Consider the following 20,186-nt stretch of genomic DNA (forward strand, 5'->3'; position numbering starts at 1 on the left):
AATCTACACCCCTACCTGACTCACCGGGCTGAGAAGCGCGGAGCCCTAGTAAGTCACCACCGCACGTCCTCAAAGGGCTTTCCGCGCAGGAAATGGCAGCTGCCACACCCACCCCGCTACCTCTGTCTGGTGTTTGGCGACTCCCGGAAGACGCGCCGATGGGACCAGGGGAGATTCCTCCTGGGTGGGAGGGTCCGCTGACTGGGTGTGAAGCTGCGGAGAGGAAATTTCCCCACAAGAAAACCTTTCCAACCTTGTGGGTTGGGGGGAGAGAAGACAAATTGAGCGCCCCCGGCTCACTTCCCCACTCCCAAGCCCCCGCCCGAGCCCCGCCGGTGTGGCACACGTCATCTGGTCGCCACAAGGCGGAGATCTCGGGCCTCAGGCCGAGGCCGGAACCTTGCTGGGAGGATCGCGGGCCAGTGGCCCTCATCCCCGCCTCGGCATCCGCCGCTGACGTCGCGTGAGAAGTCTGGGGAGGGAGGAGCTCCGAAAGGCGGGCTCGGGTGGCCGGCAGCGCCTGGGAGGGCCAGGTCGGAGAGAGGAAGCTCCTCCCCTGTGCGCCCCGCCGCCGCAGAGTTGACCAGTCTCTAGAAGAGAAGAGTCCGCTCCGGCTCCGGATAAGCAGCGGCTTGGCGTGGGCTGCGCGGAGAATGGACGGCCTCATGACCTCATGTCCAGCAGGCTGTAGGGCCTGCCGAGCCGGCTCGCGCAGGGGATGGAGCCACGGGAGCGGCGCCGCGGGAGCGGCGGGCACTTCCGGAATCGATCGGCTGCTTGAGTGCCCGCGCCACCCGCTACCATGAACGAGGAGGCCATCTGCAGCGTCCTGCCCACCATCTCGTACCACAAGCTCGCCGACTTGCGCTACCTGAGCCGCGGCGCGTCCGGTACCGTGTCTTCTGCCCGCCACGCAGACTGGCGCGTTCGGGTGGCCGTGAAACACCTGCACATTCACACCCCGCTGCTCGACAGGTAGGGCGCCCTGGCGGCTCCACCGCGGAGCCCCGAAATCTGCGTTCCCCACCCCACTGGCTCTAACCCCCGGCAAGCGGGCTCTGAAGCCCAAGCGACGGTGACCACTTGGGATCGGCCGCACACCTCGTCACCTCTAGGCAGCCGTTCAACGGTTGGGCTAACATGGTGGGGAGAGCAGGCTTCTCTGGAGATGCAGCAATCACGCTTCTTTTCACTGCCCTCTCCTTTTTTTCTTACTCCTGGGTCTCCTTTCTCCAGACACCAAAAATCAGCAATCACAGCCCAACTGTAAACGTCCTCTTTATTGAAGTTGGGTTCTGTTTGCTTTGTTTTTCCCTTTTTTTTTTTCTTTTTTGAAGTCGAATTCTAGGGCTGCACTGCCCAATAGGTAGCTCTTAGCCATAGGTGGCTATTAACTTTTTTTTAAAGTGGCTATTAGAAAATTTCAAATTGTATATGTGGTTCCCATTATATTTTTATTGAACAGCACTGCTGTAGAGTCTGGGACGTTTTGGTTTGGGCTTTTTGTTGTTTTTGGTTTACACATGTAGGCATGAAAGTTTAGATATCAAACTCAATTTAGTTTCTCCTCTTACCGTCACAGGGAAGGAAGCCTGTCTCTAGAGGAAACTTGTATTATTTTTGCTAACAATAAACTGAAATCAGAAAGCTGTTAAATGACCAAAACTTTTGAATGTCTCTCCCATCCTGGAACAAGTTTAGTGCAATGTCCAGATTTCAAGGGAAGGCTAGATTAGTTCCTGTTTCCAGAAAAACCTTTCAACCATATATATTAATCAGTGAGTCTAGTCACTAGTCTTGTGTATTTTCCTTCCAATAGGAATTTAACTAGGCCCTGCATTCAATTCTTAGTGAGTTAACATCCATGACTGCAACATTCTCCTCTCCTCCCCCTATATCTAAAGTGAAAATACATCATGCTAGATGCCTGATTAGCCAGAGGCTGTCAGTATCCAACAGCAGATAAATTCCTCAGCTTCAGCCCTGCTAATGGTATTGACTTTCATCTGCCTGTGGCTTTTACTTGCTCTCTTGCTATCAGGCTTGGATGGGCTAGATCTCACAGTAAGTTTGAGACACCTCTAGAAATTGTTCCCGCTTCTTGTGTACCATAATCCTGATTTAGTGATATACAGGGTATATTTACCCTGGGTCTTGAATTCTGTGGAGCAATTACTGGGAAATTATGTGTATGTAGTCAACTTTGAAGGGTGGTGGTTGATTAGAGAGGGTAGATGTATTTTAGAATCAACTATTAAAATATGTGGAAATCTAGCACTGATGGACTCCTTAGGTATTTTAAAGGAGATTGATCCTCCCATTTTGGATGCTGCTTCTCAAGATTTTAATTTATCTAAGTTTTGTGCCATTTGGGGCCAAGAAATGAAGGGAGTTCCCTCTCGTGCTCATTAACAATTTCATCATCTAAAATTCTTCACTAAATCGGGTAGGAAATTAATTCTGCCGTCAAAGACGCCATAAGGACCAGTGCAACACTCTGGCATTACTGCATCACATTTTTTCTTCCACTTGTTTCCTAGAATGTTAACATTAGCTGTATTTATGTAGTCTGAGCATAGGACTGGGCTCTGCAGTTGACTCACAGGGTGTCTTATGTCCTCACTTAATGAAGTGGGAATAACAGATACATGTACTTCTTGGGCTCTGGTGTGGCTAATGTTTGCATTGTTCTTTGAGATCACAAAAGAAAACTAAGTTTATGTGCTGTAACATGTTCTTATTTTAGTGATTGGTGAATTATTCTCTGTAACCTGACTTCTGCCCATGAGAGGACCTTCCCCAGCAATCTCCCAACGCCTCATGAATAGGTGAGTCTGATAGGTTGTTCAAATACCTTGTGTAAACAGTGTAACTGTTTTGTAACTGAAATTTGTTATGGGTAATTTTGGTAATATGTCTGTAAAAGCTGTTTTACATTTTTATTTTTTTAATATAAAAACCTAGTTTTAAAGTGTTCTGGCTTTTTCTGTTTTCCCACTTATTCTTCCTGAAATCTGACTTCAAGAATTTTCCTTCTCTGATTAAGCAGTGAGTGGAAAAAACAAAGGCTTTAGCGGCCCACAATTGCAATTCAAATCTGACTCCAAATCTGCCACTTATTGTTGGCATGACCAATAGAAATTATTAATTTATGTGAGCCTTCGTGCTCTCATATATAAAGTAGGGATAATGAAACCAACTGTAGTAAAGTGGCCAACAAATAATAGGATCACAAGAGAAGGAAGAATGCATCATACTCTTCATGGGAGGGGGAATTAGTACATTAAGTATCAATAAGATATCCCCTAGCATGCCCTCTCTATAATTCTTTCTCAGAGTATCCAGGAACCTTCCCAGCAAAGGTGCTACTCAATAACTGTCTTGTTGACCTACATTTCATGAGGCAAATACAGACCTGTTTCAGCTTAGGAAATATAAATTTAATTAAAGCAGGTCTCACAAACTGGTATAATTGGTTGCCTCACAGTTGGGATATTAAGTGGCTGAAGAGCAGGGAGAAGAAGAGAAACTCTTTATGCATTCTTGAAATTCTTGAATTTTGAAACATGTAAGTATATTACCTCTTCAAAACATAGATGACTAAGATGTTTTTGCTTTATTTTGCTTATTGTTTGTTTTTAAAGGAGGCTTCATAGTCTGGTCTGGAATGTCTGTTGCTTTTCTTATTTCAGCAGCCATTCATCAAGAGCTTGGGTGGTTTAAGCACCAACTAATAATCATCATTGTTTACCTAATAAGCTTCTCCTAGAGACAGTTCTCTTTCTATCACTGCTGCTACCAATACCAAATCATCCATGGAAAAAAATTGGTGACAAATGCAGTTCCCTTCATATATATGTACACACACACATACGTACACACACACATACATACACACACATATACACATATATATATGTATATACCTCCCTTAGTCAATCAGGTCAATCAGTCAGCCACCAGAGCCTGGGTATTCTATTCAGCTAGTGTTTTTCTTTCTATTTACACTGCAACCTTTATAGTTTCAGACTCTCATTGCTTCACATCTTAACTAGTATTATAATCTTCTAATACCTGGCTTTCAAACTCTACCTCCTTCTGCTGATCCTACACCTTGCTGCCAAGTTAATCATCCTAAAAGTTTGTTCCACTCCTGTCACTCCTGTGCTCAATAACCTGTAGTCATAACTCAGTGACTACCAAATCAAGTGTAAATGCTCTCACCTGGCTTTAAGGCTCTGAGATGAGGCCCTACCCTACCCTGTTCACCTTCACTCCCTTTACACACGCTGTTACACATCCTGATTCATATTAAACAATTTGTCATTTTCCAGATATAGCCTGTACTTTAACTTCCTTGAGTTCATTTGATACACATCTATTAGACAAATTCTGTGTGCCAGGTACTGTTCCAGATCCTGGGGAGACACAGATGAAAAAGAAAGGCAAAATCTCTCCCATCTTGGAGAGGGACCACATATCTTGGATGCCCTTTTTCCAGTGGTTGAAATTCTATCCATCCTTAAGGTACTGTTGACATCTCTCTCTAAAGGCTATAGCAACTCCCTTAGCCCAGATTTACTAGTTCTCTGAGCTCCCTATATTTATTTATTTATTTGCTTGCTTATTTACTTGTTTTTGATGGCGCTTATCATATTCTGCCTTATATTTTAAGTATTTGGTTTTCTTTTTTTATTTGCTTTTCTTATTTTTTAACTTTATTGAGGAATAATTGACAAATATAATCGTATATATTTAAAGTGCAAAACATGATTATTTGCTATACATATACATCATCATGGAATAATTACCAATATCAATATAATTAACACATCCAAAGACATACAAGTGACCAATAGGTATATGAAAAGGTGCTCAACATCACTAATCATTGGAGAAGTGTAAATCAAGACCACAGTGAGTACTTATTTTTCTTAAAACGATTTCTGGACAGTTTGAGGTCACAGACTATGTGTTTTGTTTTTTGGTTTTCTTAAACTTACTAGTCTCCATAATGCTGAGCACAGTTCTTTATTCATAATAAATGTTCAATATTTATTTGTTTTATGAATGAAAAATCAAATGAACCTGGGATCCAGAGTTAGCCCAGGGATCCATTATAAGCATTTACCTGTTCTCAGTGTCCTTTTCCTGTGTTCCAGTATGTAATTTCTAAGCATTATTGACCCTTATGCAACTATTATCATCTAGTCATTAAAATCTACAACATTTAAGTGTTTTAATATTCAGGATATTTAGAAAATTTTTACATGGTATGCAACCATAAAATTTAATATAATAGTCTAATCAAATGTGATCATTTTAATACAACATAAACTTAATGTAATTAGTTCAAGCACCTATCATTCTAATATAGACTTTATAAACTTAAACATGGTATTCTTTCCCTTTCCTGAGAGAGTACAATAATAATCTGTATGTAGCACTTTTTTCTGTCAGTGGCTTATACAGGTATTTTGGTCTCTAAACAGACCTATGGAATATATAGGGTAGATATTATCCCAACTTTAAACACGAAGAAACTAAAAGAAGCTGCATAATTTACATGAGGTCAAAAGCTAATGAATGAAAAAATCCAGGATTAATTAATATTTATGGGCTTGATAATTGTGTATTTTTCCTTACTTTGAAATAATTACACATTTTCTTTCTTTAGTGAAAGAAATGATGTCTTAAGAGAAGCTGAAATTTTACACAAAGCTAGATTTAGTTACATTCTTCCAATTTTGGGAATTTGCAATGAGCCTGAATTTTGGGGAATAGTTACTGAATACATGCCAAATGGGTCATTAAATGAACTCCTACATAGGGTAAGTATTATACATTTTCAGTCGTTATAATTCTGTTATTCAACCTATATAGTACTTTCGTTTTACAAATGATCAGATTATTTGGGGATATATAGATGAATCAAAATAAGAATAATGAAAAACTTCACCATTTATGGCTTCTTTTGTGTTGTTAAAAATACTGTGGGGCTTCCCTGGTGGCACAGTGGTTGAGAGTCCGCCTGCGGATGCAGGGGACATGGGTTCGTGCCCCGGTCCGGGAGGATCCCACATGCCGCGGAGCGGCTGGGCCCGTGAGCCATGGCCGCTGAGCCTGCGCGTCCGGAGCCTGTGCTCCGCAACGGGAGAGGCCGCAACGGTGAAAGGCCCGGGTACCGCAAAAAAAAAACAAACAAAAAAATACTGTGGAGTCAGACCCTGCATTCTAAGTGACCTAGATTATTTTGCTTAGGTTACTGTTCCTGAGGTTTACATTGAATTCGAATATCCACATGTATATATATGTAAGAGAGGAACAGGAGAGAGAAAAGATAAACTCTGCACACCATACAATTTATTGTTAGTTTAAGCCAGATTTCATTTTATGTTAAAGACAATGTAGGGTTCAAATTAAATGTTAATAATACCAGTTCATAAAGTTCTGAATTAATAGACCAAATAAATCTGAGTATCAAATACATGAGCTTTTCCAATAATAGACAATGGCATGAGCCATGTACCTTTTTCCCAAGGTATCAGTTATCTGGCTTTAATTGTGAATCCCATCAGTAAACAGATATGGCCCGGTTGTGGGGGGTGTCCTCATTCTCAAAATATGTGTATCCATCTATTGTTGTTTGCTTGCTCTCATATTACTAAGATTATCTCTAGCCTGCAGTTTCTGTCAAGAAATATTTTTAAAGAACTAGGTCTCTTTTGTGAGGGGTGCTTTAGTTAAAACTGAGTAGTAACATAATCTGTAAAATCTAGTCACTGAACACTCCTAAATTCTGATACATCACAGTGATCTATAAGCAAACAAGAGAGAATGGGTGCCACTGTCACTACTCATGGAGTGACTTCCTCTGTATTTCGGGATACAACACATTCTGTTTGTGACAGGACCATCTGAAACAAGGGCAGAGTAAAGTAACTAGTGTCAGTGTATAAGATTTGTGTAACCAACACAGCAAGTAAGATACAAATACTAATTAAACACAGTTTCCTTTTGTTAAATGAGTATAAGCATAAATTCTAATGTTGTCTTCCCATACCCCAGCACCACAGTAGATGCTCTGGTACCCAAATTTGGAGCCCATTAGAAATTCTAGAGCCTCCTACAGGGGGATTGCTGACTCCTGGAAGGAATCATAAAATACATAGTAAGCACTCATCTACCTTCCTCTCCATGATCAAAAGTTTCCATATAGCACTATACTGCAGAGAGGCCTTGTTACTTCTTTAAACTATATAATTTTCAGAAAAAGTTACCTTTTTAAAGATTAAAAGACTCAGTTACTCAAGGGGATGGGAATCTGTGTATACAAGAGGAAGTAATGTTGAACATTTGTGTTTTGTGTTTCTTTCGGTGTCCTGTATTATTAGGTCAGGATTTATCTTGAAGCACGTTCCCCCAACCTCACAAAAGGTTGTTGAAAAAAATCAAAATACTATGTAAAGACAAGTATTTTGAGCCACTCCCCTGCCAAGTTAGTTAATCAATGAACTATAAGCTGACCCATTTGCAGAAAAAAAATTCTTAACAACAGTTTTGAGCTCAGTGGAAGCATACTTTTTCATATTATTTAGTAAAATGTACCCAGTGGCATGGTCCCTGATGATTCATAGTTGGATATTCCCAAATTATCTAATTTTTCTGAGTATGTTCATTCTCCTGGGAAGCTGTATTAACTTTTATGTTCAGAAAACATTTAAGAAAGTTCAGATGACTGTCACTTGTAAGTACCAGGAAATAGAAAACATTACATTTTTAATGTTTCTATGTTATATATACTTAGAAATGAAGATGATTTTTGTCTCCTTCACAAAAGCAAAACTCCCAAATGCTAATTTTTCAAGCTGAAATGCAAGTAAATATATGATTTAAAAATATGAAGTATTAATGCTTAGTAAGTAAATATATTATGGTCATAATTTTAATTGATGCAGTGGTTATCATCATAATCAAGTATGGTTTTATATTAATAGGAAACTTAAAATATAAATTTTGAATAGAAACAAATTGTGTGTGTGTGTGTGTGTGTGTGTGTGTACACATTCATGGGCACAAGTTATTTGATAAGAAGCCATAGAATGGGAAGATGGGTATGAGTATAAATATATGTCTGGGTATTATACAGATAAAAAATAATTTAAAACTGTCTCAACTGAAGAAAGACCCCATACCATGTAGTTGCATTACCAGTATAAACTAAAAGGAAATATCAGTACTGTAAAGTCATTATTTTCTCTAATAATTGAGGAAAGTAAGATACAAGGATGTTAAATAACGTCAAATTGATAATATAAGAAAATGAGTATTTTTTGCCCTGAATTTAATTATACCAGATATTTAGTTTAATACTATATTTCCTCATGGAATATTTCATTTTCTAAGTGGAAATAAATTTGGCCACTAATTTTAGTTTTGTTTCTTTCCACATATATGAAGAAAAATGAATATCCTGATGTTCCTTGGCCATTAAGATTTCGTATTCTGCATGAAATTGCACTAGGTGTAAATGACCTGCACAATATGAATCCTCCTCTACTTCATCATGACCTGAAGACTCAGAATATCTTATTGGATAATGAATTTCACGTTAAGGTAGTTACTTTTTTTAAAAAAAAAGCTTATCTGCATCCTTGTGTTTAATAGTTTTAAAGACTTTTTAGTTATTTCTTCTATCTTACCAATTTAATATCTCTGCCTTTTCCATAGCCCCTAATTCAGTGCCACTTCTTCCTGCTGCAGTGAGTTAGTTATTCCTAGACTACAGACATTGGTAAAATTATGGTTCAAAATACAGTCATTCTATTCTTAATTTAAATTGTCGATTATACCTTTGTTAACTTTTTATTTTGAAATTATTATAGATTCATAGATGGTTGCAAAGATAATACAAAGGAGTCCCATGTACCCTTCACCCAATTTCTGCCAGTGGTTACATCACATATAATTATAGTACTATTTCAGGACCAGGAATTTGGCATTGGTACAATGCATGTATATAGTTCTGTATCACTTTATCATGTGTAAATTTGTGTAACCACCACAGCAATCAAGATATAGCACTACTCTGTCACAAGAAAGATATCACTTATGCTACCCCTTTATAGTCATACCTTCTCCCCTCCATCATACCTAACTACTGTCAACCACTAACCTGTCTTCCATCTCTATAATTTTGTCATTTCGAGAATACTACATGAATGGAATCATACAGTGTGTGATATTGTGAGACTGCTTTGTTCACTTAGCATAATGCCTTTGAGATCCATTTAAGTTGTTGCTTGTGTCAACAGTTGGTTCCTTTTTCATTGGTGAATAGTATTCCATGGTATGGGTGTACAAAAGTTGTTTAACCATTCAGCTGTTGAGAGATATTTTGGTTATTTTTAGTCTTTGGCAATTACAATAAAGCTCCTATGAACAGTCCTGTGCAACTTTTTGAACAAACGTAAGTTTTCATTCCTCCTAGATGAATGCCCAAGAGTGTAACTGCTTGGTCATATGGTAAGCATATGTTTAGCTTTTTAAGAAACTACCTAGCTACTTTCCACAGTGGCTGTACCGTTGTATATTCCACCAGCAATGTATGAAAGACCCAGCTTTTCTGCACCCTCACCAGCATTTGGTATTATCATAGTTTTTTATTCTAGCATTCTAATAGGTGTATAGTGATATAGCACCATGGTCTTAATTTTCATTTTCCTATAATGTTGAATATTGTTATTTATTTATTTGCCATCTCTATATCCTTTTCAGTGAAACATCTCTTCATATCTTAAGACCATTTTCTACTTGGATTCTTTGCTTTTATACTATTGGGTTTTAAGAGTTCTGTATATTTTTTAGATATAAGTCCTTAATCAGATATGTAGTTTGCAAAAATTTTCTGCCAATCCAAAGTTTGTTCTTTTCATCCTTTTAACAGGGTCTTTCACAGAGCAAAAGTTGTAATTTATTTCTTTTATGATCATGCTTCTGCTGTCGTGTCTAAGCACTCTTCACGAAGCCACAGGTATTGCAGATTTACTTCTATGTTATCTTCTAAAAGTTCCATAGATTTATGTTTTACATTTAAATCTGTGATCTGTTTTGAATTAATTTTTTGCATAAAGCATAAGATTTAGATACCTAAAGGCACCAGAGCAATAGTGATTTCAGTTACCCTATATGTAACTGATGACAGCAAATAAAAAGTAGTTGCTGAGAAATTAATACTAAATGTAACTCACTTTATTTTTACATAGTATTTTGCTACACTTCAAATAATATACATAATTGAAGATTATTATAAGTATCCAAAAATGTTCAAATAAGTAATAAGGAAGTTGGAACAATAGAAAAATAAATATAAAAAGTGTGAGAAAAGTTAAGTGAAAAAATAAACCTTTATTGAAGGCACTCCCTCTGCCTAGAATAAAATGGAAGGTAAAGGAAGAGAGAAGCAAGCTGCTGCCTCAATACTACTTAAAAAAAAGAGACAAATCTATTACATCAGTTATAGAACCATACAGGTAGAAGTGACCTATTCTAGTCCCCTAATCAGCTGGTCCTCTGAATCCTCACTACAACAATCCCTCATCTCCCAAGGCAGTTACCCTGTGACAAGAGAGTGTTTAAGCTCTGTAACTGAATGACTGTGACATTTTTTTATGCGATCAGTCAAAACTCCTTCTCTGTTGCTTCCACTCATCGGTCCTAGTGATAAAGTGAGTTCAAAGTCCAATTTTATTTCCACCTGACAGTCCTTCTGAGATTTGAAGTTAGCTATAATCCCCTTACTTCTCACATACACTTTTCCCTTATACACATCTTTAGTTTCTTCAGCCAATTTCCTTATTACATAGGTTTTAATCCCAGGTGCTATCTAGATGCATCTGTGTTTAAATCTCTCTTAAATTTTGATCCTCAAAACTAATCAAAGTACCCATATATACCTAACACAAGTTTGTGTGGCCAACACATTAGTGAGGTCAAACAAACCAAAATGTCAGAGTTTGGAGCAGAGAAAGGTTTATTGCAGGGCCAAGCAAGGAGAAGAGGTAGCTCATGCTGAAAAAACCCTAACTACCCAAAGGGTTTCAGCAAAGCATTTTTAAAGGCAAGGTGAGGAAGGGACACACCTTGGGTATGTGGTCAGCTCTTGCACAAATTCTCTGATTGGTTGATGGTGGTCAATCCTTAGGTGCTAGAAGGTCTGGGGATTACGTGCCCATGATCATCAAGTAGTTAATTTCTTCCATTTGTTGGTGGTTTTAGCATCTGAAAAACTCAGGAAATATGCATCAGATACTATTATCTAGGTACTTTAGAGAGGAGCTAAAGCAGTAGATATGTGGGGGGAGGTCTGTCCCAGGAAGGCCTCATAGGGTCCTGGTCAGTTACACCCTTGATGTGGTGTGATAAATGTAGAATCGTCCTTAAATACTTTACTTCGTATTCATAGTTCCTTACTAATTCATCTTTTGGGGGGCAGTCCTATAACAACATTCAAGTTGGGCTCAGTGTCAACAAGAAACACTGAGAGGTTTTCTTTCTTTTTTTTTTTTAATGTATTGTTAATTAAGTCATGTCTCCTTGTCATGTACTTCACAGGATATTTTCTGGACATCATCAAAGTTTATCTTGTTAGATTTGGGTGATAACTTCAGCTCTTAAGACCTCTTTGAACGTTTTTTCTGTAGCCCAAGGATTTTTAACTTTGTCCTCCAGCTTTGTGTCATCTTCAAATTTAATTAGCTGCTTTTTTGTATCTTCAAGTCATGATTAACTATTAAGCAGTACAGAGCTCAAATCAGAGCTACACAACATGGTCTGAAAACCTCCTTTCAGATCAATATCAATCCTTTTATTAATTAGGGCTTTTGGAGAATAAGCATTCATTTTGTTTGGAATATTCCTAAAAGAGCTGTTATACAGCCCATATTTCTCCATTTTTTCCCATTAGAATATTACAAAAGTCCTTGCTTGACTGCTTTCCCAGGTGTCCTTGTTACCAAGTCCAAGTTCATACTGCTCACTGCAGGACAGGGCCAGTAAATCAACAGACGAGGTGTTGGGGCAAGGAATAGCAACTTTATTCAGAAAGCCAGTAGACCAAGAAGATGGTGGACTAGTGTCCCAAAGAACCACCTTACCCCAGCTAGAATTCAGACTAAAAGGGGAGAGGGTGTGGTTGGTTGTTGCAAATTTCTTGGACTCCTTTGTTTTTGCAGCAGTCCATGTAGGTCAGATCTTGATGTTCCTGTAAACGTCCAACAAGACAAATGTAATTGTCTGTTCTGTAACTTTTTATCTCTGTATGAATAGAAAAGTGTTATACCCTTAAAGGTCAGAGCCTTGAGAATGGGCTGTCTTGTATATTTCAGGCTATAGGCAACATTCTTAACTTGTAGCAAAAGCAATAGAATACGAAGGTTAAAGTAAAAGAAACAGATCCAATATGGAGTCAGATTTATTCTTCCTTGTTACATACTCATGACTTACTCTCTTTCCTTTTCTTCCTCATTATCAGAGTGGCTTTCCCTGACAACCTGCCTAGTTCCTCTGTATCCTCATACCTTGATTAATGCTTCTCCATAGTATTTTTCACCATCTTACAGAACATTTTTTATTAATATGTTTATTGACCGTCTTCCCCAATTATAATATAATAAGCTTCACAAAGACTAAAATGTAGTCTGTTTTATTCACTGCCACCTGCTTAGCATATGCCGTATAGAAGCATTCAATAAGTAGTTGTTGAATGAACAAATGAATGAATTCCAGATCTTCTATATATACCCGATAGGTCTGATAATTTAATAGTCAAGGATATTATTAAAGTACCTCAGAATGTTTTATAATATACAAACTGTTTTAACGTTTACTCTTTGACAGTAGCACTACTGACAAAAAAGGAAATGAAGTCTGTCATTCCTTTATTAAGTATTTGTGGAGCAACAGTGTTGTGCTAGACATCCCAAGTACTTGGGATATGTCGCATGAGGTCTGAAATTGATCACTGGGCTAATATAATTTTTCATTAGTTCTTTCTGGCTCTTTTATCAATTACTCATAAAGTAACCCTTTCATTAAATTTTTAAACCTGGGATTAAGGGTAGTCTCTGCCAATATATAGATTTGCAAAATCAATATTATTTTCCCTTTTTAAAAATCAGAATGACATTTGCTTTTCTCGTATCCTGTAATACCTTTCCATCACCATGGAGGTATTTGCGAGTATTCTAACTAAACCTGAAATATATGTAAAATGACCTGAGATTTGTACTTTATAAACTTTTCAACCTCCTTGGACTTTATTTTCTTCATCTCAGTCCAGAAACTATTCTTGATACAGAAAACAGAAGCAAAGTAATAGGTGATGATGATCCCTACTTTCTCTTTTTCATTGATCAGTAGGGTACCCATGGTCTTTCTTTGAAATAAATAGAATTTAATATAGTTTGGCTTTGTGTGTTTTTTTTAACTTTTATTAGCTTTAACACATACAAATCTGTGACCTTTCTAATACTATTCTTACAAATTATGATACTCTTTTATATGCATCTTGTGTGTCTCTACTTTTTATTTTATAAATGTCCCTTAAAAGTCAAAGTTTATCAGTGATTCATGAAAAAGTAAGTTACCTGATCTACCTATCTTCTTGGAAGGGCCTTTAAATGAAGTGCAAAAAATCTTTTGAAATACTTAATGAAATTAAATGGAAACACACCTTGCTACAGTTTTTTGAAGTAAATTTTTATACTGGAATGCTAACCAGAAACATAGTATCTAAAAGAAAAACATATACTACCAATTAAGATCAACCAGGACTTTTCTACTTTAAAAAGAATACATTCAATTTGTTTATCTGCTGGTCAGTATCAATTAGTGCACCTTAAATACAAATGAACCTGTGGTAGGCTTATTTGAAATAAATGTTTATATGTACCATGTTTGATTTCTCAGCTATTCTGTCCATCATGTGTGGAACTTCTAAGAATACTTAAAGTTATTCCTCATAGCTTCTTACTGATAACTTTATAAATTTACAGACATGGATAGTATTATATAAATGAAAATAGCTATTCTGGTAGGGTAATAAGATTATGGATGAGTTTTATGAATAGTGTGTTTTAATTTCCTCTAGTTTTTTAATCTTTTTTTAAATTGAAGTATAGTTGATTTACAATATTATGTTAGTTTCAGGTGTACAGCAAAGTGATTCAGTTTTATATTTTTTTCAGATTATTTTCCTTTATAGGTTATTTTGAGATACTAAATATAGTTTCCTGTGCTAATACAGTAAATTCTTGTTGCTTTTATCATCTTTTTTAGCTAAAAAGAACCTTTACCTTTGAAATGCATGTTAATATCTTGTATAGAATAGAAAAGTTCCTATCCTCTGTCTTCATTGCTGAATGATACCAGGACCCTCAAGAAATCGTGGAACTTGTATTCCTCTCATCATATTCTTCACTTTTTTTTCTTCTCTGGAAGATCCAGATTTAATGAATCGTGTCTTTGGTATATGGTGTTTGTAATAGAGAAGGGGGACAAATATGGTTCCATGTGAAAGCCAAACTAAATTAGCTGATGAAGGGAATTCTGATTAAGTTTTCTAGGTGAGATTTAAGAACATAGATGAAGACCTTAGGTGAAGTGAAAGGAGCACATAAGGAAGCAAGCTCAGAATACATTTTCTGCAGCACTGTATTCAAACCAGTATTTAGCCCAGTAGTTTGCAATTTGTGGGTCAGGTATAAGATGGACCACATCCCAGTTTTTGTGTTTTTTTTTTAACATTTCTCACTGTGGCACAGAAATAAACTTTGCTTCTCATAGTGATGCTTATTATCCTAGCAGATGTGCAGCTGGAGTACTGTTTTTGCTTTTAGAGAATGAGTGGGAGGAATAAGAGTTTGTAGTGGCAAGTAGAAGTAAGTAGGATATACGGTTCCCCAGAGTCTTAATACCACCTCAAAGTGTATTAAAGGCCCTGAAACTATGTACTGTGCTTATTAGTATTGTATGAATAAGAGCAATCTTTAGAGGCTTATTCCCATGTACAAAACATTAATAATACTAACACACAGGGGTCATTTACTATGTGTCAGATACTGTTCTGAGTGCTTCACTTAGAATAACTAGTTTAATATCCTCAGTACAACCCTGTGTTATGTTATTATCCCCAGTTTAAAGATGGGTAATCTGAGGCACAGAGAAATTAGAAAACTTGTCCAAGGTTGCACAGCTAATTAAGGGGTAGAAGTGGAATGTAAATCTAAGTAAATCAAGGCTCTAGAACCCATGTTCCAGAACACATATTATATTGCCTTTAGAAATCAATCCAGCTTATCTTCATGTAGTGGCACCATGTTTCCTCTTGGTCTTTTCTAATTATTTTTCTTAGACTTACCCTTTTATTATGATACTGTATGAAAGATTCATATAGGCTACCCCCTCCCTTTTTGGAGTGGGGCCATAATTTTTTTTAATCTCAAATTCATCTAAACACTAAATAACTTATTTCTTCTCTTAAAGCTAGTGAACATTTTAAGAGTTAAATGATTGAACCACAAATGGTGTGCTGGATAGAGCTCATTCCACTCTGTTGACTCCTAAATTGTGCCTTGTGAAGACCTAAGTGATTTAAATTAAATGTCTTCAGAGTTTTCCTATACTCTTTTGTTCACTAAATATTGTTTCTGTTCTTACATTTTTGTCTCCCTTTTAAAAAAAAACATTGGAACGTTTTAGATACTTAGTTATAAGATATTGTGTATTGATAGTATCTACACAAAATTTACAAGTGAAGTAAAACTGTAAAGGACATATCAAAAGTACAGAATGTTTGTCAGTGATAATGCTTTAGGCACTCCTTGTCATGGACATAAATATGTTTTATATGCTAACTATACTATTGTTAACAGATATTCTTTTAGTGGTAGGCATAAATCATATAATAATGAGTTACACTATATTGGAATTTTACTTATTTCAAAATTTAAGGATACTATTTTTAGCACATTATAAATAAGAACATATAAACCTGAGTTGTAAACAATACCCAGTGACAATCGTATTAGATATGACTAGTTTAGCAGTTTTGTGAGGTATAGGTAAATTTTGAAAGCACATGATATAAAGCTACTTGTCACAAAAAGTGAAGTGTATATACTCATTCAGAATAAAAGGCAAAAATACTCCTGTTTAAGTTTTCAAAACTTAGTCTCTTTTAAAATTTGTAATATTATGCTGAACTTCAAGTCAGTTTATATTGCTTTTAGAGTTGTTGGGTTCAGCACTATGGAATCCAATTTGTTAAGAAACTAATAGACTATTATAGAAATAAAATATTAATATATATAGCATTTACTCTGGTCTCATGTCTAAATATAATAAATATAAACAAAAACAATTCTTGAATTTTTTTAAAGAGAAAATTTAAAAATTCAATTACTCTTTTCCCTTCCAGATTGCAGATCTTGGCTTATCAAAATGGCGCATGATGTCCCTCTCACAATCACGAAGTAGTAAATCTGCACCAGAAGGAGGGACAATTATCTATATGCCACCTGAAAACTATGAACCTGGACAAAAATCAAGGGCTACTATCAAGCATGATATATACAGGTACAGCATGTTACTTTTGCTCAGAGTTAACCTTGTCTAAAAAACAAGATTAATCAATCCGAATTTTGAAGCTACATTTTAAAAGTATGATTTTTATGCTTCTCTCATAAGTGTGGTGAAAATAAATTAGAGACAGTGGTTAATGTTTTTCATATTAAAGATGCCTTGCTTTGGGAGTTCCCTGGTGGCCTAGTGGTTAGGATCCCGGTTTTCACTGCCGTGGCCCAGGTTCAGTCCCTGGTCAGGGAACTGAGATCCCACAAGCTGTGTGGTGCAGCCAAAAAAAAAAATTTAAAATTAAAAATGTGAAAATAAAGATGCCTTACTTTTTTTTTTTAATATTTATTTACTTATTTGGTTGCGGCGGTGGGCTCCTTAGTTGCGGCACATGGGCTCCTGGGTTGCAGCATGCAGGCTCCTCAGTTGCAGAATGCATGTGGGATCTGGTTCTCTGACCAGGGATCAAACTCGTACCCCCTGCATTGGGAGCATGGAGTCTTAACCACTGCGCCACCAGGGAAGTCCTGATGCCTCGCCTTAAGCTACTTTTACATCCTTAAAAATTATTAAAGCATATCTTGTTGTCGTATCAATTTATAATATTCAAGGGTTTTTATCATATGTGACCTTGATAGGGGAGGGAAACAGTGCAGTTAACATTTAACAGTACCAAAAGAGACAGTACTTACACCAGAAAAAGAGTCAATAGAATAGGGCTACATGAGACAGCCTTTTTTATTGCTCTTTATTTTGTGTGAATAATAAAATCATGTAATTAAAGGGCATAGCTTATCTAGGTGTTAAAGAATCATCCACAAGTTATCCTTGCCTATAACTTCAAGTTCTTATTACAGTAATTTCCTAATTTTTCAAATTGAATTAATTCCCTTTCAAAACAAAACTGTATATGAATATTCATCATCTTGGTTCTATATAGTGATTCTTTAAGCAGCATTTCACTACATTATTACTTTAAAAAATGGTATCTCACAGTCAGCTTTTAAAATCAGTACCATTTTAGTTTATTATGAATAGTTTATAAAGTACTATATGTATATTTTTATCTTAAACAGCTATGCAGTTATCACATGGGAAGTTTTATCTAGAAAACAGCCTTTTGAAGGTAAGTGTACTTTGACTTCCTTATTCTAGGTGACATCATATTGGTAAGTCATACTCAGAACTATCTGAATAAAGATCACTTATTTTAAATCTGCCTAACAGTCATTTTGTGGAAAACACACTAGAAAAACAACAATTTGTCATTGTGAATCCACTGTATGATGGAAAGTACTGGATTAAGGATCAGAAAAATGTGTAGATTCTTCTTGTTCTGATAGTAATTAACTCTATTATAAGCCACTAAATCTCTTAAGTCCTCATTTTTTTTATCTGCAAAATAAGAATTTTGAATTCTTATTTCTAAGATTCATTCCAGCTATAAAATCGTTTGTATGAAAATTTAACTAGTGCTTCTTCTAAAGACCAGCAAATACTGAAGAATACTTTTAAAATTTTCTGATAATATTGTCTCTTTCTTTATTTTGAGGTTCATTTAGGTCAGTTTGCTGTGTAACAACCTCAGAATCTCAGTAGTTTAAAAACTAAATATTTACTTTTCATTCACGTTGGGTTATTAGTTGCTATGGCCCTTCTTGGCTCTGCTAGGTTCTGCTCAGCTCTGCTGAGCTCTGTTTTACTCTGCTCTCTTCATACTCCATTGGCCAAATCAAATCACGTGGCCAAGCCCAGAATTAAAGAGGTGAAGATATAAACTCCTCCCACGAGAGGCAGCAAGTCTGGCAATAGCTGGGATCTAAATATTCCTTTGACAGAAAGGGAAGTAATGAATTATTCCTAAGATTTTAAGATTCCCTCATGTTCATTTGGTTGGCTTTAGAATGTATTTAATATATTAAATCATAATATATTTCTAATGAATGAAATATATTTGTTTTGACAGAAGTCACCAATCCTTTGCAGATTATGTATAGTGTGTCACAAGGACATCGACCTGACACTAATGAAGAAAGTTTGCCATTTGATATACCTCATCGAGCACTTATGATCTCTCTAATAGAAAGTGGATGGGCACAAAATCCAGATAAAAGACCGTCTTTCTTAAGTTAGTGTACAGTTTTAATCTGGGCCTTTTGAATTACAAAAATAACAAATACACTGTAAATAAAATATTCCTTGAACAACTACGAAAGTTAGCTGACAAGCTCAAAGTTTTTTTTTTCTAATTCAAAGTTGTTTTTATTTTATGAGATGAGATTGAAGTGGTAAGGAGAGGCTGTTGACTATCATCATAAAAAGGTTAGAAATTTATTCCAAGTACAATGGAAAGCCATTAAAGTGAGTTTTTCAGGGAAATAACATGATTAAATTTAAGTTTAGGAGATATCACTCACTGCTATGTATAAAATTGATTGGAGAAGGGCAAGAGTAGAATTTCCAGACCAATCCTGGAGATCGAAAAATCAGATAGAATTAAGATTTATTTCAGAAGTAGAATGAATCATCACCTAAATGTAAACATAGAAGAAAATCTTCATGATCTTGGGTTAAGCAAAGAGCTCTTATATATGACATCAGAAACAAGACCTATTAAAAAAATTCTTTGATAATTGAACTTCAAAAAAATTGAAAAATTTTACACTTCAGAAGATGCTATAGAAAATGAAAAGACAAGCTGTAGACTGGGAATCTTCTTTCCAACTAAAAAAAGAAAACCAAATATATTTTCCTTTCAAAACTTATGTCTAGTGCTCATCAGCATTGTATTTAAAAAAAATCAAAAGTTGCTATAATAATGGATTAACATCTTATCTCTTATCTCCCAGAACCATGTAATAGGGTGTGTGTGTGTGTGTGTGTGTGTGTGTGTGTGTGTGTGTGTGTGTGTGTGTGTGTATGTGTATATATATGTACATATATGTGTGTATGTATTGGCTTGGCCAAAAAGTTTGTTTGGCTTCTTCTATAAGATCTTACAAAAACCTGTACGAACTTTTTGGCCATCCCAATACATATCTCCTTTGTCCCCAGTGCCACTTCCAAACTATAATTTCTTCTCCATTCCCTAAAGACTCTAGCTCTTCTGAAGATCATGCCATTAGGCAGTACTTCTCTACAAACTTCCTGGTTTTTCCCTATTGTTCATTGCAGAACAATGGCTTTTGGCTTACTTCTACATCCTGCATTGATCAGTGCTGCTGAATATTTGAGAGGAGCGCTCTGCGGATCTCTGGAGTTCTCTGTCTGTGTACTTCTCCTCTTTGGTGCTCTGTCCTATAAACTCTATCTGCCTCCGTCTACCCTAACTCCCAGCCCTGTCTCTTCAACTCTGAGCTTCCTCTGGGCCCCACCTTACTTCTCTACCCTGTAGTATAGCTGGAAACTCTCCCAAGGCAGTAAGCTTGGGTAGTCAGGCTGTCATAAGGCTGACCTCAGTTGTTTCCTATCACTTAGAGATCACTGTCCTTTGTTGCCTGATATCTAGTGTCTTGAAAACCACTGTTTCATGCATTTTGTCTGGCTAATGGTTG

General features: G+C 36.6%; 1 protein-coding gene across 4 annotated transcripts; it reads left to right on the top strand.

Moving 5' to 3' along the window:
* Positions 1 to 392: 392 nt before the first annotated feature.
* Positions 393 to 18,832, top strand: LOC132508201 (receptor-interacting serine/threonine-protein kinase 2-like). 4 transcript variants are annotated; one of them, XM_060128162.1, is made up of 8 exons: positions 838 to 975; positions 2,747 to 2,828; positions 4,404 to 4,527; positions 5,678 to 5,831; positions 8,461 to 8,616; positions 16,478 to 16,635; positions 17,709 to 17,758; positions 18,599 to 18,832. In XM_060128162.1, exons 3-8 carry the CDS (start codon positions 4,433 to 4,435, stop codon positions 18,763 to 18,765), a joined length of 780 nt encoding a protein of 259 aa, XP_059984145.1. In that variant the 5' UTR covers positions 838 to 975; positions 2,747 to 2,828; positions 4,404 to 4,432; the 3' UTR covers positions 18,766 to 18,832. The 4 variants fall into 4 exon arrangements, with proteins under 4 accessions (XP_059984144.1, XP_059984145.1, XP_059984147.1 ...); XM_060128164.1 differs by lacking the exon at positions 4,404 to 4,527; XM_060128161.1 differs by lacking the exons at positions 2,747 to 2,828; positions 4,404 to 4,527 and having other exon boundaries at positions 393 to 975.
* Positions 18,833 to 20,186: the final 1,354 nt, after the last annotated feature.

The sequence above is a fragment of the Lagenorhynchus albirostris genome, chromosome 17 (assembly GCF_949774975.1).
Source record: "Lagenorhynchus albirostris chromosome 17, mLagAlb1.1, whole genome shotgun sequence".
NCBI classification, from domain to species: Eukaryota; Metazoa; Chordata; class Mammalia; order Artiodactyla; family Delphinidae; genus Lagenorhynchus; species Lagenorhynchus albirostris.